The sequence below is a fragment of the Eptesicus fuscus genome, chromosome 13 (genome assembly GCF_027574615.1).
Source record: "Eptesicus fuscus isolate TK198812 chromosome 13, DD_ASM_mEF_20220401, whole genome shotgun sequence".
Taxonomy (NCBI): Eukaryota; Metazoa; Chordata; class Mammalia; order Chiroptera; family Vespertilionidae; genus Eptesicus; species Eptesicus fuscus.
In genome coordinates this window covers 56,569,853-56,594,919 of record NC_072485.1, presented here as the reverse complement: position 1 = coordinate 56,594,919, position 25,067 = coordinate 56,569,853, and the positions used below count along the sequence as shown (strand labels likewise).

The 25,067-nt window shown below is 39.8% G+C and overlaps 1 protein-coding gene across 3 annotated transcripts in view; it reads right to left on the bottom strand.

Annotated features, from left to right (window-relative positions):
* The window catches only part of NELL1 (neural EGFL like 1), a 689,563-nt gene that overhangs the window by 545,783 nt on the left and 118,713 nt on the right, over positions 1-25,067 (bottom strand). For all 3 annotated transcript variants that reach the window (XM_008148966.3, XM_008148967.3, XM_054725521.1), the window contains one exon: positions 12,608-12,704. In XM_008148966.3, coding sequence (XP_008147188.2) covers positions 12,608-12,704 — 97 coding nt within the window. The remainder of the gene's footprint in view (positions 1-12,607; positions 12,705-25,067) is intronic.

Below are 25,067 nucleotides of genomic sequence, written 5' to 3'. Positions count from 1 at the left end.
AAATGTAACCCAGAGAAGTCCAAGTGCAGGTGTGTATGCACGTGAAGACATACCTGTGCACATATTCCAGCACCTCCCCCAGAATAAGAACCCGAAGGTTTTGCGTTGAATTGCCATATGGTCTATTCAGAGCATGGACATTTGTCAGTAAAAGGAACATTTGCGAACTATGTAGTTTTCCTTACAAAACGACACCCAAGAAGGGCATTTTATTCAGTATAAAACTACAAAGTAGCTCCATCAACCTTATTTCTCCCAGAAAAATCATCTATGAGGATTTCTATAGATAAAAATTTGCCTTCAAGCACTGCAATTTCTCAAAAAAAAAAAAAAGATGAAATAAGGGATCAAAAGGTAGAATTTCTATTATTTCTCCTTATTTAACTTCAAATGTATCTACACTTAAATGCAGCTCTGGCTGAGTATATATTAGTTGACCTCATTTGATCTCATTTATTCAGATCTAAGCTTTATTTCATATCATTCATCAGAGCAATGTTTCTCAAAAGTTGAGTTTCTTAAGAATCACCTTGAGTATTTAACATTATGATTCCTGGGCCAACTCCCAGATTCTGTTTTAGTGAGGTAGGAGGAGGTCCAGGAATCTTCATTTTTTTAAAAAATGTTTCATAACTTTATTAACATCTACTTCACATACTATTAATTCATCCATTTTATAAAGGGAATAAAGGGCTCCGATATGTATGTGAAAAATTTTTTAAACTGTTATGTTAAGGGAAAGAGACACATTAGACTACATATTGTATGATTCCATTTACTATAGAAAATATCTGGAAAAGATAAAACTCTTGAGATAGAAAGCAGATCATTGTTCACTGAGGGCATGGTGAAGGGAATGGGGATTGACTGTAAGCAGTCATGAAAATTTTTTTGGAGTGATAGAAGTATTCTAAAACTGGAGTGTGGTGATGTTTTCAAGAATCTCCATTTTTATTTTTTTTAATATATGTTTTTATTGATTTCAGAGAGGAAGGAAGGTGGCGAGAGAGATAGAAACATCAATGATGAGAATAATTGATTAGCTGCCTCCTGCATGACCCCCAATGGGGATCCAGCCTACAATCTGGGCATGTGCCCTGATTGAGAATCGAACCATGATCTCCTGGTTTATAGGTGGATGCTCAACCAATGAGCCACAACAGCCGGGCTGGAATAAGGCTGTCCCCGAAAACTCTGATGAAAGGTCACTTTGAAAACCCCCCTTTATTGTCAATCACTTGTTTCTTTGGGAGCAAGAGGGTTCAATCATTAAAAATTCACAGTGGTGAAAACAGCATCTAAATCCAATATATCCATAGGGCAAAATCTTCCTGATTTGAAACTGAATGGAAACCCACAGAATTACTAAATTATCAACACCATGAAGGCAAACATCATATATTTTCATCTCAGTATCCCCTGCAGGACCTATTGTAATATATTTCACACAGGAAGCACAATAAATACCTTAGAGGCATCAAACTCCTGAAAACTATGAGTTATACAATATTGAACAATGTAATTTTCAGAGCTATTAGTCTGATATGTAAACTAGGGATTCACACCAGAATTTTAGGAGAGGTTGAGGAAGGACAGTCACACATATTTTGTAAAATCTTCTGAGGCAACTTTGTTACACCCCCCATAAGGACCACATATGTGAGGCCTGATCTAGGGCCAGATCACCTGGTCATGTGACCTATGAATAAAACCTAGCGCACTAATACTTTAAGAAGCTTTCCTAAAGGCCACCTTAATCCTAGGCCATAAACTACAGGTTTCCTAACTCCAACACCAGTGCTGGGGCACTATACAACATGTGTAAGTAATAATATATCATTTGAGAACATTTTAGAGCTACAGGAGCTAACCAGATGTTGGTTGCTACAATGAGGTCCTGTTATCAAAATAAGGTCCTATCTTAACTGTCTTAATTGATAGATACTACTCACTGTCCATAATGAATTATTTGCATTAGATGCTAACAGTTCACTAAAACAGTCCATCAGTACTGGGAAACAGAGGGCCTTTTAAGTAGCCTAATATCCCCCCGCCCCCCTCCCGCACCCGCCGCCATCTTATTTACTCTATTAATTTGCTAAATTACCATCCATCTCCTCATTGTTAGTGCAATGCTAAACCTCAGCCAATTTGAGTAGCTAAATAAATCCCTAAGATGCAGAGCCCAAATAAATAAACTTTTACTATTAATACTGATGGGAAGGAGACAAATGGGTTTTCCCCCTTTGTTACATCCACCTGTTGCCGCCCTCTATCTCCCGCGCTCAGCTCACCAGGCACTGAAAGATAAATTTGCGCCAGACAGGTTCTACATGGGTTTTTTGTTTAGAGAACTAATGCCCAATTATTTCCATTGTTCCAAGAACATTTCTCATTTCACACTGAGAAATATAGGAAGACACAATTAAAAAAGATTAGGAAAAGTATGCTATTATTACCCTTTTATGTATGGAATAACTAAGATTAAGCAAGTCCATCTAAGACTCAGAGTTTTCTGATATAAATAAAAGTAGATTTACCACCAAACATGCTAATTCTTTTTTAAGGCTCTTATTTCCCTGCAGATCTCTGTTTACACTGAAGAAAAGGGTTGTATTTTTTTGTATGCTAAAACACTGCAACAAATTGCTTTGAAAGGCAAAGGAAAAGGGGTGGGGAGAGTTCCTGCAGGGCATGTAAATACAGGGATGAAGACATGTTCTGTTTAAAAACTGGCAAGGGCCCAAGCTTTGGCAACAGGCTAACGAAAAGTAAGACTCCAGGAAACTCACAATGAGGATTTTCAAAATGCAACCAATTATGTATTTCTGCCCCGAAGACAGTTAATAAAATATTCCAGCTTGCACAAAAGCCAAGAAAGACATTTGTCGACTTGCATTACGATCAATAAACACTGTCAGCTCATTAGCATATCATTAGCTGTCCTGCTGTTTCCAAAGTCTTAATGCACAGAAATATTAATCTACAAATGTATAAGATTCGCCAGCTCTGTGCCTTGGACTTTCTGCATGAAAGGAAAAACGAGAGTTAGCGATGGGAGGAATCCGACAGAGCTGCTTTTTCTAGGTGCCTCTAAACATATGTTTACCATCTGCGGAATTATGGGAACCAGCTGAGGTAAAAAACAACAGCTGTGGCATTAAAAAAAATAATATCATCCATTTTTACTTCCCAGTGACAGCTGAGCTGTTAAGGAGATGGTGATGTCCAGGTAAGGGTAAGATTTCAGACCCAAGTTCACCCAACAGATAGGGAAATCGAGGCAGACACGGAGAGAGTGCCTTGGCCTTGTGAATTCTCTCTGAGGTCTCAGCTATTTTAACTATTTAGAAGCTCCCAGAAGACCAAACCCACCAAAGCATCCTGAACTCATTGCCATTCACCTACATTTGTTCTTTATTTCTTTACCCTCTGAAACTCACAGCCTCATCAGCTCAGAATGATCAAAGAGAAACTGAGTGGTAGTCAACCATCTCAATAATGGAAATCTGCGACAAGATTCAGATAAGCCCAACACTAAGAGCCCGCTATGTTCTCAAATGGATGCTGTTTTGAAGTGAAAAAAAAAAAAATCCCCAGCTTGTGTGCTTGTGTTCTGTGTCTCTGATAAAAATGACCTAATGCTAGCAGCCTTATGGCTTATGTGCCAGGCACCATCCTGTGCTCTTCAATCAGCAGCCCTTTTGTTCTTGTTGTTAATCCTCGCCCAAGGATATTTTTCCATTGATTTTTAGAGAGTGAAAGGGAGAGGGAGAAACACACAGAGAGAGAAACATTGATGTGAGAGAAACACATGGCTTGGTTGCCTTTCGCAAGTGCCCTGATTGGGGTCGGGGATCAAGCCTGCAACTGAGGTATGTGCCCTTCACCGGGAATTGAACCTGCAACCTTTTGGTCCCCGGGCTGATACTCTACCCACTGAGCCAAAATGGCCAGGTCAACCAGCAGCACTTTTACTGTGTGATCCATAAGGACCCACCAGGGTCCAGGAATTAGGGTTGACAAGTGAGGAGTTTCTGCTTTGACTTTGCCTATGAAGCAAAGTGTTAATATTTAAAGCAGGGAATAATGCTATTTTAACCTGAAAACACATAATAAGCATTTTTTTGTTCTGGAGCAATAAAGCAGAAGTGGTTGGACCCAGGAGGCAGCTTCTACAAGATAAATATTAAAAGCCTGAAGATGTGCTGACTCACCGGAGCAGGGCTGCCTCTTTCACAGGGGCATTAAATTGATCGAGATAATTTCTGTAATGAGTCACTGACATATTTTCCGAAGCCTAGCCATCTCACCTCACCAAAGGATGGCCAGAGCACTGCCGCACATACAGGACTCTAAGGGGAAGAGGAATTTTGAAAGATTCCCTTCTAAAGAGCCATTAGATTAGGTTACTCCTATTGGGGAGCAAAGCGATTCACATTGCTCCCTAGGGGGACAGACTGTGTGGAAACTCCATCCCCTCTGATGCTTTTCACTGGGTTCACCTATTCCTTTGAGACAAAGCCCTTAAAAAAGACAACAGGGTCTGTCTCCACTATGGACATGCTGTAGTTAAGTGAAATGTCACCACCATCTAACACAGGGAGTAGCACATAGTAAGCAAGATCCTAAAAAAACATTTATTGAATGAAATTATTAAATGAAGGTTTGGATGAATGAGCAAAAACTGAAATAAAAAAGGCCTAAACTTAAATCCCATTTCCATCACTTAGACTGGCAAATAGCTTAATCTCTCTGAGTCATGCAGACTGATTTATATAATTGGGATAATAATTAACTGAGACAATATATGTAGGGCCAGACAAGGTCTAGAACATGGAAAGCATTCATTCAATGATTGTTGGCATTCTCTTCCACATCCTTACAACCCACCTCTACAGCAAAATGATTGTCAAGTCTATGAACACCCTTTGTGCTTTCTGTCTTTATCAGGTATGTGGGCTCTTAAGCACAAGGTTCCTTACCTCTTCAGAGAATCATGAATTCATCAAGCTGGAATAAATAATAGCACTAACTGTTCTCCCTCTCTTTATCACAAACTCCTACTGAAACAGAAGTCCCCAAAAAGGCTGAAAAAGCACCTGTCATTTCTATAATATAGTTTTAAGCACACAGGGAGCAGTAAACACGTAAGAAAAAAGGGAGAAGATGCGTATTGCAAACTTATTGTGTCATCTGCATTACCATTCTGAGAGCTATCTCTGCCACTTTACAAATAAGAAGACAAATTCATAGCTGTTACATTCCTTCATTTTAAGAGTATATTGACTGCCAACTATGTTCCTGGTACTATTCTAAGCGTGTGCTAAATAAAATAGACACATTTATAATCAAAGTAAAGCTTATAAGAAAGAGTGACCAGTAATAAACAAGCAAGACCATCCTTCCCCAGTCTTCTGAAATATTGCAATGTCTACTTTCAGCTTATGCTTTAGGTTTATGTACCTACAGAATTATTTATCATTATGTGATCAACTCCTCAGCTTTTAAGTTTGATATTGCTTGAGATTCTTCAGTTTTCTCATGTTTGGTTTGGTCTATTTTCTTCCTCCTTTGTTCCACTTCAATCTCAACATTTATGAATCCTTATTTTTTAATTGTTTCAATATAAACAACTAGGGGCCCAGTTCATGAAATTTGTGCACTCAGGGAATGGGTCCCTTAGCCCTGCACCCTCTCACAGTCCGGGAGCCCCAAGATTGATGGATCACACCCTGCAGAGGGAGGCCCTGCCTACCCGCTGCAGCCCGCTGGTCGGTGGCCTGAGACTCCTTCTTTGGGGTGATCATGGAACCCCCCCTTCCCCAATTGATTGCCCCACTGGCCAGTGGCCTGGGCCTCCCTCTGCAGGGCAATCATGGGGCAATGGCTGGGCCCACAACCAATTGCATCGCACCCACCTTGGCTGGCCTGGTGCCAGTGGATGTCATAGTGTGATTGTCCATCCGGATGGTCATTCCACTGTTCAGCTCTTCAGTCGATTTGCATATTATGCTTTTATTATTAAATCTAATAATAAATATTACATCTGCTATATTAAAAGACAGCATTTTCTCTCCTCTTGCCTTAATTTTGGTTGGCAGAACTTTTTAAGAAATCCTCTCATTCTCTCATAATTAAATTTGAAAGTTAAACACTATCTGTTTTTTCAGCATTAATTTATATTTTTAACATGCAAACTTAAAGTCTAAAATTAATTAATTTCTGTACTAATTTTTCTTACCAAAACAAGGCCTTGTAACACTTTACATCAGATCATCCCCTATTATTATTGTCTAATATTTATTTTGAAAATACACCTTATTTTTAATTAGACATTATTATTAATATTTAATCAAACAATGATTATTCAGGTTTGCATATGCTCTCAACAATGTATTCACCAGTTCTCCTTGCACTATATGTCTTTCTTCTTTAATGAAGATCTATTGGTCATAAACTGAAAGTTTTATTTGTTTATAAGGTCTTTATTTCACACTCATTCTCAAACAATAATTAAGCTGGATATATGCATATACATTTGGGAGTTATTTTATTTCAAAACTTTGAAAACTCTTATTATTATATTTGGGTTTCTGCTTTTAGTCTTTAAAAGACAGCTATTCAATCTTTGTTATTCTTTTGTGGAAATTTTGCTTTTTCTCACTGGCTATTTTTAAGATATTCTCTGTATCTTTGGGATTCTGCTATTTCACTAAGATGTCTAGGCATGGCTGTCTTTCAACTTATCTTGATTGGTGTAAAAGATTATTAAAATGGTCAACACTTCTCCTCCTCCTTGCATCCGTATCTTTGCAAAACAAAATTGCAAAATAGTTCTTCAAGAGATGGAGTCTATATCTTTAGCCCTTGACTATATTTGGCCATAGGACTTGCTTTGGGTAGTAAATTATTAGCAAATGTGACCAAGCAAACAGCATCGAAGAGCACTAGTGTATCCTCTCTTCTTGTACTTGAAACCTCAATACTGCCATGTGGATAAGCCTGAGCTAGGCCACTAGAGGATGACAGACCATCTGGAAGAGATCGGAAGCCAGTCAACAGCCAGACTACTACCAGAGCTGTAAAGAGGCTTAGGTCACCCTGCCACCTGGTGACCTGTAAATTGACTACGGACACATGAAAGAGCCCAGGAGATATCAGTATAGGCAGCCAGACCAGGAAAATCATCCAGTCAATGCAAAGAATTGTGAGCTAAATAAAATGGCTATTGGTTAAGGACCCTTGATACCAAAACCAGATAAGAACACTGCAAGAAAAGAAAACTACAGGGCAATAACCCTGATAACTATAGATGCCAACATTTTCAACAAAATATTAGCAAAGTTAAATCAAGAGTGCATTAAAAATCATACACCATGATTAAGGGAGATTTATCTCTGATATTTAAGAATGGTTCAAGATATGCAAACGAATAAATTTTATATACCACAATAGAATGAAAAACAAAAATCACATGATCATCTCAAATAGATGCATAAATAGCATCTGACAAAACCCAACATCCTTTAATGATAAAAATTCTCATCATATTGGGCAAGAGGCAGATACTTCAACATAATAAAGGCCATATATGATAAGCCCACAACTAATATCATATTCAGTGGTGAGATGCGGAAAGCTTTTCCTCGAAGATCAGTAAAAAGACAGGGTGCCCACTCTGATATGTCTATTCAACATAGTACTAGAAGTCCTAGGCAAGAAAAAGAAATAAAAGGCATTCAAATTTGAAAGGAAGAAGTAAAATTTTCTTGTTTGCAGAGAATATAATCTTATATATGGAAAATCCTAAAGACTCTATTTAAAAACTTTAGAACTAATCTATTAATTCAGTGAAATTGCAGAACACAAAACCAGATAAAAAATCAATTTTGTTTCTATACACTTTCAATAACATATGTGACAAGGAAATATAGAAAATGATCCCATTTGCAATACCATCAAAAACAATAAAATTCTCAGGAATAAATTTAACCAAGAAGGTAAAAAATTTGTATACTGAATACTACAACACTTTGTGACTTCTCAAGTGTTTTATCAAACAAATGGAAATATATGCCATGTTCATGGATCAGAAGAATTAATATTGTTAAAATGTCCATACTAACCAAAGAAAACTATAGATTCAATCCAATCCTAATCAAAATTCAAAGCCATTTTTCAAAGAAATAAAAAACAACAATCCTAGAATTTGTATGGAACCACAAAAGACCCCAAAGTGACAAAGTAATCCTGAGAAAAAAGAACAAAGCTGAAAGCATCATACTTCCTGATTTCAAACTATACTACTAAGCTATACTAATAAAAACAGGATGATACCGACATAAAAAGACACACAAACCAAAGAAATAGAATCAAGAGGTAAATCATCAGGTATATGCAAATGAAACCACATGAGATATCACCTCATACCAGCTAAAATGATTACATCAAAAAGACAATCCAGAGACAAATGGTAGGAGATGGGGTTTAGAGAGCAACCAAAGGACATGTATTCATGCATATTAGCATAACCAATGGACACAGACACTGGGGTGGTGGGGCTTGCCTGGGGTGGGAATGGATGGAGAGGAGTCAATTTGGGAAAAAGGAGATATATGTAAAACTTTAGACAACAAATAGATTAAAAAAAAAAAAAAGGCAATAGAAAGAAACCAATATGGCGGCATAGGTAAACACCTGAACTTGCTGCCTTGCACAACCACTTCAAACCTACAACTAAAAGACAAAACAGACATCATCCAGAACCACAGGAAGGCTGGCTGAGTGGAAATTCTACAATTGAAGGAAAGAGAAAAAGCACACTGAGACTCAGAGGAGGTGCAGAAGTAAATTGCAGAGGTACAGAGGCGCACACGCATGGAAAGGGCTGGCAACTGAGGATGCAGTTGTCTTTTTCAATCAGGAGGGAGACACAAGCTCCTGACTGCTCTGAACTCCAGTTCTGGGTGAGACTCTGGGGACCCAGACTCATACGGGGGGAAACTGGACTGTCTGGCATCGGGCCGGAACACAAGGGCAGCTTTCTCTCAGAGGTGCTTGCAGAGATTACCGAGGGACACTGAGACCCGGGGGCCTCTTAGGGCAGGGCTGAAGGTCAGCCATAGCTGTTTTCTCTGCCCTGTTGATTCTGTGAGACCCCGCCCCACCCAATTTACAATCCCACCCCAGCTGTGTGCAGAGGCTTTTGCATATGAATGGCCTGGCCCTTTGCAATCTAAAATTACCTAACAAACTGCAGCTGGGTCAGAGAGCCCCAGAACTTCCAAGGCTCCACAGAACCTTGCATTGCTTCACAGCTGGGCCTCATCTGGGCACCTCCAAACCCCAAACAAAGAAGAGGAATCTGCAGATCTCTCCATAGCTCCTGCTGGGGGGCCTCGGGCAGAGCTATATTTGCACCTCCTTAGAGATCCAAGAGCCAGTGTACCCATTGGTCAGAGTGGGACCATCCAGATTACAAATCCTCAGATCCATAAGGGACACACTCAAGGGGCAGACTCAGTGAGCACAAAAGCCCCACTGAAGCAAGTTCTGCCCCATAAGGGTGTCTCCAGCACAGAAGACACAACTGATCCTCACAGCCAATTGGCCTGGAGGTCAATTCCTCCCAGTGATACCAACAACAATCAAGGCTTAACTACAACAAGACTTTGCACACAGCCCACAAAGGGGTGCACCAAGAGTGTCCACCTCAGGTAATTAGGGAGGCTGAGCCACTGGGCCCTATAGGACGCCTAGCACACAAAGCCACTCTATCAACACAGGGAAGCAGCCAAAATGCAGAGACAAAGAAACAGGTCACAAATGAAAGAAATGGAGGAAAGTAAATGACTGGATATAGAGTTCAAAACCACAGTTATAAGGTTTTTCAAGAATTTTCTAGAAACCACCGATAAATTTAGTGAGTCCCTCGAGGATATGAAAAAGGACCAACTAGAAATTAAGCATACACTGACTGAAATAAAGAATAATATACAGAGATCCAACAGCAGACTACAGGATTGCAAGAATCATGTCAAAGATTTGAAATACGAAAAAGCAAAAAACACCCAACTGGAAAAGAAAAAAGAGTCCAAAAATATGAAGATAGTGTTAGAAGCCTCTGGGACAACTTCAAGCATACCAACCTCCAAATTATGGGGGTGCCAGAAGAAGAGAGAGAGCAAGATACTGAAAACCTATTTGAAGAAATAATGACAGAAAACTTCCCCTACCTGGTGAAAGAAATAGACTTACAAGTCCAGGAAGTGCAGAGAACCCCAAACAAAAGGAATTCAAAGAGGACCACACCAAGACACATCATAATTAAAATGCCAAGAGCAAAAGACAAAGAGAGAATATTAAAAGCAGCAAGAGAAAAACAGTTAGTTACCTACAAGGGAGTACCCATATGAATGTCAGCTGATTTCTCGACAGAGACTATGCAGGCCAGAAGGGAGTGGCAAGAAATATTCAAAGTGATGAATAGCAAGAACCTACAACCAAGATTACTCTACTAAGCAAAGCTATCATTCAAAATTGAAGGTCAGATAAAGAGCTTCACAGATAAGAAAAAGCTAAAGGAGTTCATCACCGCCAAACCAGTATTATATGAAATGCTGAAAGGTATTCTTTAAGAAGAGGAAAAAGAAGAAAAAGGTAAAGATAAAAATTAGGAACAACAAATATATATCTATCAACAAGTGAATCTAAAAATCAAGTGAATAAAAAATCTGATGAACAGAATAAACTGGTGAATATAATAGAATCAAGGGCATAGAAAGGGAGTGGACTGACAATTCTTGGGGGGAAGGGAGTGTGGGGGTTTCAGGAAGAGACTAGACAAAAATCGTACCCCTATTGATGAGGATAGTGGGGGGGGGGGGCGGTAAGGCAGAGGGTGGGGTGGGATCCGGGCGGAGGGGAGCTATGGGGGGGGGGGGGGGAGAGGAACAACTGTAATAATCTGAACAATAAGATTTATTTTAAAAAAAAAGACAATAGATAAGTTTTCACAAGGGTGTGGAGAAAAGAAAGCACTATTGGTGGGGATATAAATTGGTACAGCCACTATGGAAAGTGGTATTGAATTTTCTCAAAAAAAAAAATTAAACTACCATATGATCCAGCAATCCCACTTCTGGGTAGATTCATATTACACTGAGTATACAGCCAAAGGAAATGAAATCACTACCTCAAAGAGATCTCTGTTCATTACAGCATTATTCACAATAGCAAAGACATAGAAACCACCTAAATGTCTGTCAACAGATGACTAGATAAAGAAGTGGGATGGACGGATGGATGGATGGATGGATAGATAGATAGATAGATAGATAGATAGATAGATAATATTCAGCCACCAGAAAGGAAAACATGAATGGACTTTGAGGGCATTATGTGAAGTCAAATAAGTCAGAGAGACAAATACTATATAATACCATTTATATGTAGAATCTAAAAAGCTGAACTCATAGACAGACAGCAGATGGTGGTTGCCAGGGGTTAGGGGAGTGGGGAATAGGAAGAGGTTGATCAAAGGGTACACACTTCCAGTTATAATATGAACTCGTTTTGGGGATCTAATGTACAGATAGCATAGTGATTATAGTTAGATAGCACAGTGATTCAAGTATATTGTGTTATATACTTGAAAGTTGCTAGCATAGTGATTCAAGTATATTGTGTTAGATAGCATAGTGATTCAAGTATATTGTGTTATATACTTGAAAGTTGCTAAGTGACTAAATCTTAAATATTCTCACCGTAAAGAAGAAATAGCACTTACAAGATGGTGATATTAGCTAACATTATGGTGGTAATCATTTTACAATATATAAGTGTAACATATGAACCAATTGTACACCTGAAACTTAGACAGTGTTATAGGTTAATTATATCTCAATAAAGTTGAAAAAAATAAATGGGGAATAAACTTAAGTCTCTAAATTCCTGGTATTTGCAGACATTCCTCTGGTTTTCATTTCCCTCCATATATTTGGCCCCTTTGAGTCTCCCCTTTTATAAGTGCAATGATAAGTCTTAAAAGATTTTGTTCTGTTTTATCTAGCATTTAGAGGCATTAAAAAGTACAAGGATTGTTAAAATATCTACTTTACCATATTGCCAGAAGCAAAATTCTGCCATTCAACTGAAGAACAAGACTATCTTAAAATTTCATGATGTTTTTAACTTCTTCAATTCATTTCAAATCGGTATCCTTATGTTTTTATAAAGTACAATAATGCAGTCATTGCACTGTCCTCTTTATAGACAAGAAAATCAACATTCCTAGACACTGATATGTTTCCTACTGTATACCTAAACATCACCCCCAAAATGATTTAATATATAGTCTGAGAATGAAAATGAACTTAAAGATGACCTTAAGAATTAGGTTGAGGAACATTGTAAGGATCATTTACATTCTGCATCATTCAAACCTGGCATCACAGTGAACTGTGTGACCTTAGGCAAGCCCCTTAACTCTCTGCCTCGCAGAGAGTTTGAAAGCACCTACTTCATAAAATCATGAAGATTAAATTATTTCATTCATGTCAAGCACATAAAAAAGCACATGTCAGAAGTAGCAAGTAGTCCTTACTTTGAATAAGCCATGCTTTTGGTTGCGCTGACCAAGCCATAAGTTGCTTCCTGGGGGAAGGTTGGTCTCAGGAGGGTCTATCACACGTTCATAAATCCTGTAGGGGCAAAGAACACGGTTACTAATACATGCTGTTTGAAGGACTCATGGCAATAGCTTCTGCTATGGAGATATGGAGCCAATGTGTGGCATGTTTGAAACGACTGGTAGGTAACCTGAATGTAGACACATGTTTCTTGACAACACTTGGTGTTTCTCAACCTCAGGAGTTCCCTGGGTGAAATTAAAAAACGGGCCCCCATACACAGAGGGCAAGGAGAGACTGAAGAAAGAGGAAGACCACTCCCAATTGGTAAGTGGGAGTTTCCTTAAGCAAGAGAACTTACATAGGAGGCTTGTCTTGGGTGGCCTCAGAGGAGATCTCCACACCCACCTGCCCAAATCTTGTTTACATAGAGGCCTTAATGTGTTTCAGGCATGTATACCGTCCAGATGGTCTCAATCACACACTACTCTCCAGGGCTACATCCTTGAGTGGCTCCTAGAATGGGAACAGTGGATGGAATGTACACTCTAAGGATAAGGGACAGGGGAGGAGCCTCCAATTGTCCAGGCCCAGCCTGTGGGTCACCCAGCAGTCCAGTCCTCTCAATGATCTCTTCCAACATTTGGACATATTACCTGGGCCCCTCATGGCTTTCTATCTTCATCTTTTGTCAGGGAAGGGGGAAGAGGGTAACATGAGTGTCTACTGTGAGCAATGAACATTCCACAAACTCTGTGAGTAAAGTACTTTTATCCATGTTACAGGTGGGAAAGCTGAGGTTCAGGAATATAAAAGGGCCAGTCAGAGAGTAGTAGAGTTGGAATGAGGACCTCCCAGTACCTCAGGACAAGCTTGCCTGAGAACTGAACTTGTCCTTATATGGTCAGAAGGTTCTGGGTGGGGAAAGACAGAGTGACCATCTGTGAAATTCAGTGCACCCTGATGGCCCTGTCCATTCCTGGCATTCTCCAGTTCTTGCTCAGGAACAGCTGCAGGAGGAGCCATCGCCAGGTAGGTCCAGAGGTCTACCAACTGCTCAGTCTTCCTTGCTGAGATGGCCCTGGCTGGCTGCCCGTGGCCAGAGGGGGACGGGCTCCTCCAGCAACTCTCAGAGGGAAAGTGAAAGAACTGAAAGATTGTCCAGCTGTGTCAAGGCAGGTGCATGAGTGCAAGACTCTTACAGCCGGGAGCTGTCACACCACAGCCTTGTATCTTAGCAGCAGCATCCATGACTCTGCCATTCCCCACAGAAGCGTGCTGTTTCCTAACTATCCATGCAAGGTATTCACCTGACAAGGCTCTACATATATCAGGTCCTTCTTTACTAATTTTTGTTATAAATGGAGGCTCAAAACATAAGTAAACAAAAATAAGTTTCCTTTAAAAAGACAGGATGGGCTCTCTCCACAAGAATTCAGCCAGTATTTCGTCTGTTAGAATGAGCCATGTTAAATTAAATAGTTTATCAAAACTGCTTTAATAAAAGAATGTGCTATACACTCCCTTAAGAAAAGTTTTTCCTAAAATTAGGAAGAAGACAAATTTACAACAGGAGAGAAATGCATAAGTTGGATTAGATGAGCTTGATAGAATTTACTACCGTCATTAAGAGTGATAAATATGCAGGCTGTGAAATATGGGAAAGCACGCAAAATAATTTTCACTGGAGGAAAGTAGGATGCAAAATTATTTATGCACCATGGAGATAATGATGCAAAAATTATGTTCAACATTGGTGAATTTCAGAGGCAGCCAGAGAAAAATGAAGTCACTGTGCTCAGGGGAAGAGGCAGAATGTTTGATAAGGCTTTCTTACTAATCAATTGAAAATGTTGTCAAACTATTTGAAAACATTTGCATTTGTCAGGGTGAGAGGAGTCTTCAGTGCCGACACTTTTTGGTTTTACAGTACACGAGATGGAGAGTTCCAATGAGCAGAGCAGGCCCTTCCTCAATGTGTAGTAAGCGCGCGAATGAAAGGAGAACGATCCAAACTTAACTTCCTGACCTGCCGTGTCTTCCACAGACAGAGCAACCATATGTGACTTAGAAGCAAACATCTGCGCCCACCCACTGTCAGCTAAGGCAGGGCAGTGACCCACGCACCTGTGTTAAAGAGGCAAGTCAATTTCCAGTGTCACAGTTCCCATTAGGAGCCCTGCCTGATCCCCCACAGAATAAAGCTGCTGGCTACTACCTTCCCAGCAGTCCCAAATTCATTCCAAGAGGCAGTCTTCACTAGAGAAGTCCATGCAGCAAGCAGAGCCAACAAACTAGATACGGATATGGCAGAATGCAGAGAGCTTAAAAACATAGCATTAAAAAAAAAAAAATAATATATATATATATATATATATATATATATATATATATATATATAATCTCCACACCGAGGAAATCTAATCATGACGAAGTATCAGAAAACCCAATTTGAGGGACATTTCACGAAATAACTGCCTGTGCTCTTGAAAATGTCAGTGTCATGAAAAATAAAGACAGGCTGAGAAACAGTTGCAGATTAAAACAGACCCTAGGGACATAAAAATGATATACAAGACAGGATCCTAGATTGAATCTTGGGCAGGGAAAAAAAGTCCCATAAAGAACATTAATGGGAAAATTGGTGAAATTTGAATGGGAACTGTAGGTTACATAACAGTATTGTATTGAGGCTCAATGTCTTGATTTTGAAAACTGGGTTGTGTACGTTTAAGTAAATGTCTTGTTCTTAGGAAATACACTCTAAAGTATTTGAGATAGAGGGTCATAATGTTTGCAACTTACTCTCAAAGTGTATATATATATGTAAGTACACACGTGTATAAACACACACATTATTATTTTGAAAGAGAGAGAAAGCAAAAGCTGAGCAAAGAGTCTATGATTGTTTTTTGTACCATTCTTAAAATATTTCTGTAAAATTAAAATTGTTTTAAAATAAAAAACTCTTAAAAATAGAGTTAAAAGCAAAAGGGTCTATAAAGTGTGTGAACTAAAAATACACACACGCAAAACGATTCTATATCTATTAGCCAAGGATGCAGACAAACAAAGACTCACATAAAGAATATGCTACTGTTTTCTTAAGAAAATTGGAATGGTGAAGGGGGGAGTAAATGAATGGATGAAACAAGAAAGGATAACCACACAGCGTAATGCTGATAACATATCGTAAGCTAAGAAATAGGATGATCACATCTGTGCCTGTACCCCTGCACCAACATGCCAGAGTACATGGCCAGCGCTGGTTAGCTCTCCCAGAATCCACTTTCTCTTCTCTCTAGGCTCACACCTGTGCTATATTTCCAGACTCCCTCACAGCTAAGTCTGGCCACGAAATGTGAGTGGAAGGGGTGTGTACCACTTCTAGACCTGCCCCCTCCCCCAAATTCCTCTGAGCATCTTTCACATTCTCCTCTCCCTTTCAAATGACTGGGGGCAAAGAGGTGGACGGAGCCACAGCTGAGGACCCTGGACCCCCAAACGATGACTGAAAGATCACCTGGCAGCGAGACACATTCGAATGGATGCTGTATACACAAGAAATGAAATGCTATGTTAACCCACTGAGGTAAGAGATCCTTTCCATAGTTGTGGCTAATAGTATTCACCCTACTATATACCCCACTGAAAAACAGAAAGGTGACCAATTGTATTTCCATGCCCACAAAGCCAAGAGGTCTCAGAGATAGTGTGATGTAGCAGAGATAACATGAACTGTGATAAAACAGATTTGGGTGCATGTTCCAGTTCTGTGTTCTACTAGCTACATAATAGTAAGTTATTTATTTTCTCTGTACCTCAGCTTCCTCATATAAAACGTGGGGACATTACTGCTGACTGGATGGATGGTGGTGAGGCTTAAATGGAAAGGCATAAAGCCCTTGGGACATAGTGATGCTGCCATTCTCTGAAACTCACAGATGCCTGCGAATGCAAGCTACACAGGTCATATGACCCACTCCAGCCCTGTGGCTGCATCTCACGCCAAATAAATCCAAGGAGACGTGATTATCAGTATCTTAGATGCCTGCTTGTGCTTTGGGATACAGTTCAAAGGAATGACATCTCTGTCACATGAAGAGGATGTAAGAGTGTGAGACTTCCATGTTAAAAATCCAAGAATATAGGAAGCAGCTGGGGAGAGGTCAATAGGGGGAAAAGGAGACTCTTGTAATACTTTAAACAATAAAGAATTTAAATTTAAAAAAAATCCAAGAATGTAGTGTGCAATTTATCATAAGCCTCCACCACTTTAAGCATTTTAAAGTCCTAAGTTTCTTTTCACCTTCCACAATTTTAAAAGCTAGAACAAGTGAATATGCAACAGGAAAAATAAGGAATTAACAGCACTAATTTTCTGTTACTGTTTAACCTGAATCACTATGGAACAAACAGACAACCTCTTTAGATACCAAACTTTGGATTGAAAACAAAAATATATTTTCTATGACATCCTAAAATTCTAGCCATAAATCACAACCTTTTCTGTGTGAATTATTCAAAATTCTAAGCCAATGTACTATTTAATATCTTTTAAATCCTTCCAAAATATATAATCCTTTGACATTTACAAAAGTTTGACTTTTGTTGAAAGTTCATCATAAACACATAAGGGCTCAGGGAAAGGGGGTTTACGGAAAAAAAGCAAAAGGGCTCAGGATAAAAAAAGGAGAAGTAGAAGAAATAATTTATAATTTATTAGACTGTGTTTAAGCACACAATCACCAAACCTACAACAAAAAATGCACTGCTTTTATATGAGTAAAATACCAAAGGACAATGTCCCTAACACCTTCTCTCAGTCCAGTATTGGGCACTTTCCTGGCCCATTTGGGACCATAACTGGATTTAGCCAATCCACAAGCTCCTGGGGAAATGGAAATGTCAGCAGTGAGCAGAGGCCCTCACTCTAAGTTCTTATTTCACACTGCCCTTCATACATGTTTTATACAGTAATTTTTATACATCCCAACTGCCCTACATGTTTGCTCTTTACAGATCTCTGAGCCCCTCCCCACCTGTAGGGCCCATCTGACTATACTCTCCAGAGTTTCAGGCATATGTCCCTGGACCCTCAAACTACCCACTGGAGCCTAAGACTCTGGTCCTGGCCGGGCCTGCTTCCCCAGACCTCCCTGCCAAGGAAGGAGGCATTGGTCTTTCCTGGCAACCCTGGGCCCAGCACGTTCACCCTCACGCTGTGCTTGCGCTCACTGACTGCTACAACCACTGATCATCTGCTGAGGGGAGAAATTACACCTTCACACAGCATCCCTGCACCTGCTCAGGTGTCCCCCACCCTCTAAAGTAGCTCCTAACACTCATCACTTGCTTGTCTTACCCTTATCAATGCAAACGACTCTCCAAAATTATCTTAGCAAGGTGTTGGTGGTATAGTGGTGAGCATAGCTGCCTTCCAAAATTACCCTAGCTCTTTCCTGACTGTCTGCTCCTACCTGGCTACAATCATCTTGAAAGCAGGGATCTTGCCTGACTTTTTCATGTTTGTATCTCTAGCATTTGGAAGAGTGCCTGGTCAGAATAGGTGCTTACTCCATATATCTATTGAAGGAATGAATGAATGAATGCTCCCTGACACTATCTTTACAATGAAAGGGCTACAGTCAGATAGTTCTACAAGCCCTGCAGTACTATGGGAAAGACTTTATGATGAACAATTTGCAAAACTTAACACTTTATGCAGATAATCATGAGGGATTAGGTCAGACTTAACACTATGCAGGTCAGATTTAACACTTTATGCAGATAATCATGAGGGGTTAGGTCAGACTTAACACTTTATGCAGGTCAGACTTAACACTTTGTGCAGATAATCATGAGGGAAATGCAGCCAATGAAATCAGGTCAGACTTAATACTTTGTGCAGATAATCATGCGGGAAATGAAGCCAATGAAAATAAGTGAAATGTGATAACCCTTTTCAACCATCTTCCTCCACCATTCCCAGCTCATGAGATTTACATAAGAAGCCTGAAAGGAAGAGCATGGTGAACCCTTCTCACTGGTTTTCACCCAGAAAAGAGAGAGGGATGGCAGTATGAATTGGTCAGGCAGACGACTCACTAACAGGAAAGCCAAGAGAAACAGTCAGCAACTTGAAAATTAACTAGATTAAGCACAGTCCTTTTGACAAGCCTACCATGTATTGCTTAAGTCGACTGCATTATAACCAACCTAAATTTCCCCCATTCCCATAGGTTTTCTAATACAATGTATTTGCTCCACAACTATCTAAAATCTACCCTTTCTCTTGGCTAAAGACACCTAATTTCCACTTCATCATGTTTCCAGGCCTTGCACTCAAAGGTGCTGCCTATTAAGCTATGTTGGGAGAATTGTGGGAATCTTGCACGCCATTAGTATCCAGTGTTATTTTAAAGGGTAAGTAGTTCATTTCTAATACAACATCATGCAAAATTAAACATTCAGTCAACTATAAAAACTGCTTGAGAGGAATGAACAAGAGTAGCTGACATGTCCCTTGTAAAAGTCAGTCACTGATCAAGGGCTCACATGAGGAATTTTCTTCACAAGGTACAACCTCCCTTTATTCTCGACTTTGGTTAAGAATGCCCTCCCTAGTAAGTGTTCCATCTGCTTAAAAACCAGTCAATATTCTACGAAGAACTCGATTTTCTGTTAAAAGATAAAACCCTCAGAGCTCAACACAAAGCAGATGCAGTGATTCGACAACACTCCGTGTAAAGGAATATTGGATTTTTATTTACCTGGATGACGAAAGGCCTCTAAAGGGACTCCGAGGTACCTTTCCCAATTATACAGAAGAATGAATTTCCAATGAAAACCATGTGAATCGACGTGTGTTAGCCACTATTCAATAAGACAATGTGATGCCCAAATGAGATGCTAAATGAAGAGGTTTTATCTTGGGCTCTGGTTGGAATTGAAGAAAAGTGTTCCTTCTCTCCCAGAAGAGGAAAGTTGCAATGACCTTCCTTTGCTAGCTACAGCCACATCCTCACTGCCTTTTAGCTGGCATGTGTGATATCAAGGAGAAAGTTCCCCATACAGAACACAAGGCAATTCCCATTCTACTTCCCCCTCACTAACAGGTTGGTGGGTGACTTTGCACAAGAGCCTTATGATAAAAGGGGCATAATGTAACCTTCCCCTTCTGGGCCTCATCGATGTGATAATAACCAAGTTCTTGATCTCCACTAGAAAAACAAAAGACTTCTGTGGTGTTATGAGCATTATTCTGAGCCCTGACATGCGTTGAGTATTCATTCCATGGCAATCTATTAAAATAGTTCCTTAAAGCTTACTTTACTCACTACAAACAACAGGAACAGGAACGCTTGGCAACTGTGCACACTGATGAGCTAGTTGTTGAACTTCCATGTTGATTGCCTGGCTGTTGTTAATTATGTGCAAACATGGAATACACATCACACAGGCCTAGTACCAGAAGAGACATGAAAGGAAGTCCACCAAAGGGGAGCTTTGCAGTCCCCGCCCACCAATCTGTTTAACAAAACCAGATAACACTTAACAAACGACAAGATTTTAAAATGTACCTCAGGTGAGGTATAGGAGAAAACAGACCGTAATGGGGAGAAAGATTATAGGAATGAATAGAGTATGCATCCAATATGTAAGAATTAAATTCCAGCCTAAACCCATGCAGAAGGAGAATGATAGACAGCAGGACTCGGAAGGTTTCCAACCTGTTCCTTAGCAGCTGGCTATAGAGCCCACACAAAAGCAAACAAAAAAGAGGTGAAGTTGAAATCTGGAACAAGATGCCCTTATTGTGGTAAATGAGAAGGCCGAAGTGTTCAAGTGGGATTAGCAAATACTGCTGGCAGGGCAGGGGGTGAACACCCTCCAAAGGGAGAAGAGATCTTCCCAGAGAAGATGAAGTCCTAATGTGAGCTGCTTCATCCACTTAGAATACACTTATCAAACTCATGCTTTTTCTTTCATTTTACATTTATTTATTGATTTTAGGGAGGGAGGGAGGAATAATAATTTCTTATTCTACTTATTTATGCATTCACTGATTGATTCTTATATGTGCCATAACCAGGGAATTATCACCCAACCTTGGCGTATTGGGAAGACGCTCTAACCAACTGAGCTAACCGGCCAGGACTCACGCTTTTTCTTCTCTAGCAATTTTAACTAACTCCTTTTTCTCTCATATGGAGCTGCATACCAAGGGCACTGCCCTTCTTAGCCATAGTTAATGCCCCTAATATCTATCTTCCACTACCTCTTACCATCTCTTACACAATGCCTAAATTCATGATTCAGATATCATCCCAAGCTGATGCTGATTGGTCAGGGTCAAAGCACCAACTCATACAAGACTGCCCTAATTAGCATTTTACCTATGGTTTGGCAAATGTGCTTATTGAATCTGCAGGAAAATACAAAGTTAGTGTTATAGGTTCAATTATAACAGATTAAGGATGATAACATCAGGATTAAAAGAGACTCTAATAGGCAGGAGTTAGGGCCAAGTGAAATTAATTACCATGTAAAAATGAAAGGTCCCATGCTTAGCGACTATGCTTCTCAAAGACAGAATGTGTGATCTAAGGCTGAACAGAAATGCATATTGAAAAAAAATACTTAGCTGTTTTGATCAACATGGAGGTAAGATAAAGCTGTCAATAAAGGATGTTGTGATCTTAAACTGCATCATGAGAAGGGAATTATCTCATTCTACTGAGTCAATCTGCCCAGAGATAATCATATATAGTTGTAGGAACATCTCAGATGATAAACAGACACACGTTACAAAGAACCAAGCAAGACTATGAGGGCTTCACAAGCCAAATAAAATGATGAATGGCTGAAGAAGCAGAAGATATTTAGTCTGAAGATGTAAAGATTAAAAATGGCATGATAAAGTCTTCAAATATTTGAAGGACTGTCATATGGAAGAGAGATGAGACTCGTCCTATGTAGCTAAAGAGGGAAAATGTGTACCAACAAAGTATAAACTAAAAGAAGGCACTTTTGGCTCAAGATAAGAATTTTCTAGCCATCATAAAACACAGAGGGAAGGAACCACCTGGGGAGGCAGGGAGCATCCCATCTCTGAAGGGCGTCCTGGCAGATAACAGGGGATACACTTGGCAAGGACAGTAAACCTCCTACTCAGAGATCCAGAGAGAGACTGACTGCCTGAAAAGTCATAGGAGTTGCCTTGAATGAGTACCTACTACACACCAGAACTTTCCATGCTTCATAATCCTTGAAATAACCCTAAAAGGCAGGCCTAGCTATACTCAATTGACGGATGTACACAAAGGCCAAGTGACTTGCCTGAAACCATTCAGTAAATGGTGAAGCCTAAATTCAAATCCAGATGTACATTTCTGCCCTGCCATATTGCCTTATAATAATCTGTTGAGTCAGCTCTTTATAAGTCCAATATTCAAGCAGTGGGTTACATAAACAGAGTGAGATACAGAAAGATCACTGAACAAGGTTCAAAAAGCCTTTATGTGTATCTTACTTTTACTAATTACACTTTATGACCTGGGGCAAGTTACTGAACCTCTCTGGGCCCTCACTTTATTTATTCACCAACTTTTCATAATAATACCTAGTGCATAGATTTTTGATGAACATCTAAATATATAAAACAGATCACCTAAATAAAATTACATTGTAATTTCTAAAATACTTTGAGTGGAATATTATTAATGTTATTAGGTAAGATCAATACTCTTAACTTCACAAAACAATAAAATAAAGATACTTTAATTTGAAGCATTTTCAAAAAAAATAACAGAGAAGCCTCCTCTAAGTTGTTTGGCTCAATTGAGTAGAAAACAGTACCTAGTGTCAGCTTTATAATTTCTGTAAAATAGGAGCTTAAGGGCAGCAATCTGATAGGAAAGAGAGGAGGGTCACCACCTCCAAAATCACCTCTAGGTATTGCCATTGATGGCACGCTGAAGCCATAGTCACTGGTCCCATTTTTCCTAGAACTTCAGACAGAAGTGTGCTAACTAACAGCGGCTGGCTGCCTCCAAAATATTTGCTGAGACTCGTGAGTAGGTGGTAATTTACTGTAAGCCATTTTATTCTTCATTTAGATGAAGACTTACACGTTATGGTAAGTGAAAAAGACTGCAGCTCATAGAAAGCACACGCTGATAACCAGGATTCTCAGGGTTGGAAAGGACATCGAAGGTCTTCTGAGCCAACCTCCATCTGCTACTTGTTATATTAATGTTAAACATCCAAAAGCCATCTGTCATGCATGGAGAGTATGCGACATCCTCACACGTTTTATAGCTTCCCAGAGCAAATGGATGTCTCCCCAAAGACCTGATGATTGACCATTTCCTAACAGCCCATGTGAAATATGTCAGGGTTTAGGAGGTATGGTGAGGTACAAGGGGAATATTTTTCCCTCTCTACCTAATCCTGATGCAACCACAGAGCAACCCTGCACGAAACACTGGCATTCCCAAGATTCAGGGAAGGATCCGTATCCTTTGAACTGTTTTACGTTTTTCAGGACCTTGGAAAGCGACAAGAAGGTCCCTTTGCAGTTCCCAAACCTGGCTGTATGACATCCTAGTGAGCTTTTCAAACATACAGATTCCTAGGCCCCTCATAAAATCAGACTTACAGGTGCCAGCCTGGCCCCATTATAGAAAAGAATCTCTCTGTGGAGGATGTCAAAGGGGGAAAAAGAGGGACATATGTAATACTTTGAACAGTAAAGATAAATTAACAAATAAAAAGAAATCTCTCTAATGGAGTCCCTATGTGACATTGTCTACCCTTAAGCAGCAAAGTCAGGCTAGACCAGGAGCTCCTGCCCCACCCACTCCACACTAGCCAGGCCAGCCTATGAAGGGGCCAGCTGGGACTCGGCTTAGGGAATCACCAAGGTGAGTGAGAGGCACATTCTCCTCTGTGGGGCCATTTCTAGAGTTTTTCTATTTGAATAAAAAACAAAAAAGAATGCAAATACAAAGAAAACTCCTTTAGCATTCCAGATTTTTGTGGTTCAGATAAAGAAGTACAGGAGTTCTAACTATGCTCCATTAATAGTTGTCTAGAGGAAGGAAGAGAGGGAGAGAAGAAGGGGGGATAGGCTGTTTGGATAGTTGGTTGGATGGGTGGGTGGACAGATAGATGAGTAATAATAGACAGCCAATTGTATATTTATTTTGACAAAGAATAATATATCCTTGGCCTCCTGGATCCTGCATTGTAGTGTAGAAGAACAATAACAAACAAGTAAACAGTTTTATAATTTCAAATAGTGGCAGTGCTGTGAAGAAATATAAATGAGCTGAACTGGATATCTGCATTTGCCCCTTCCAGACAGACTCTTCGTCCCTCTTTGTCTTGCTTTGTGCCAAAGAAGACTGGCAGGTGCCCTCTTCTTTAGGTTCCAGTTGGTTTTCAGCCAGGGGGAAATGCCAGCAAGGGGGCGGGAAGGGATTGGGGCTGGGGTACTAGTTAATTGCTATAGAAAGGACTTAGCATGGTGCTGGGCACATGGCACTCACGGGGTAGTGGAAGCTGCTCCTACTGACAACACTAGTGAAGAAGGGCCTGGACTACTAAGTGGTGCTTTCTTGTTTATTTCTTTATCCCTCTCTCTCAGCTCTGTCTATAGTCTTCCCAATATAAATGTGTCAATACAAACTTGATTGTTTTTTAATAATGTTTACAGAGAGGACAACTTGGGTGCCCTGACTTCTGCTTTGCAGCAAGTACAATGAATTATTCATTTAGTTTGGGGCTCTTTCTTTTAAAAAGTAATCATCACCTCCTTGAGAGAAAATTTTATTTTTTCCATGCTATCAGTCCTGTCAGACTTTAGAAGTTCACAATCACCAAAGAAGAGCAAAGCAATTTAGATAAAATTTTCCTGTTCCGAGGGAAGACTTTTGTTATTAAATGTGAGGCATTCAATAGTAACTGCCAGCTGTTTAATCAAAAAGTTATTGTTCGCTGTGGAGGGAAAATTGGAGTTTCGAAAACAGTGAGGCTACAATGCCAAGCTCAGAAAGTGTCTGATGGTTTCAAATTCTTTTCAAACTCCGCCTGAGCATTTAAACTATAATGGCCCGTTTCTGATCAGGTATTTCATGGATTATAATAAGAAAATCACTGAGATGACTGAGATCACCTACTCGTGTCTTTAATTATCCCCTTTTGTTGTGGCCCCTTCATGTTCTGATTACAGGGTATAAATTAAAGAGTTTTCAGAGATGTCTCAAGCCTATTATTAAGGACACAGGGGTGACTCCTTTAATTCCAAAATAAAAATGAATAATAAAAGAAAAATTAAGAAGGTGAGAGAATTACAAGAAGGGGAAAATTCTGTATGCTAGTAAGAGAAGAAGGTTTTGAAGAAAACTAATAGATCTAAGAGTCAGAAGG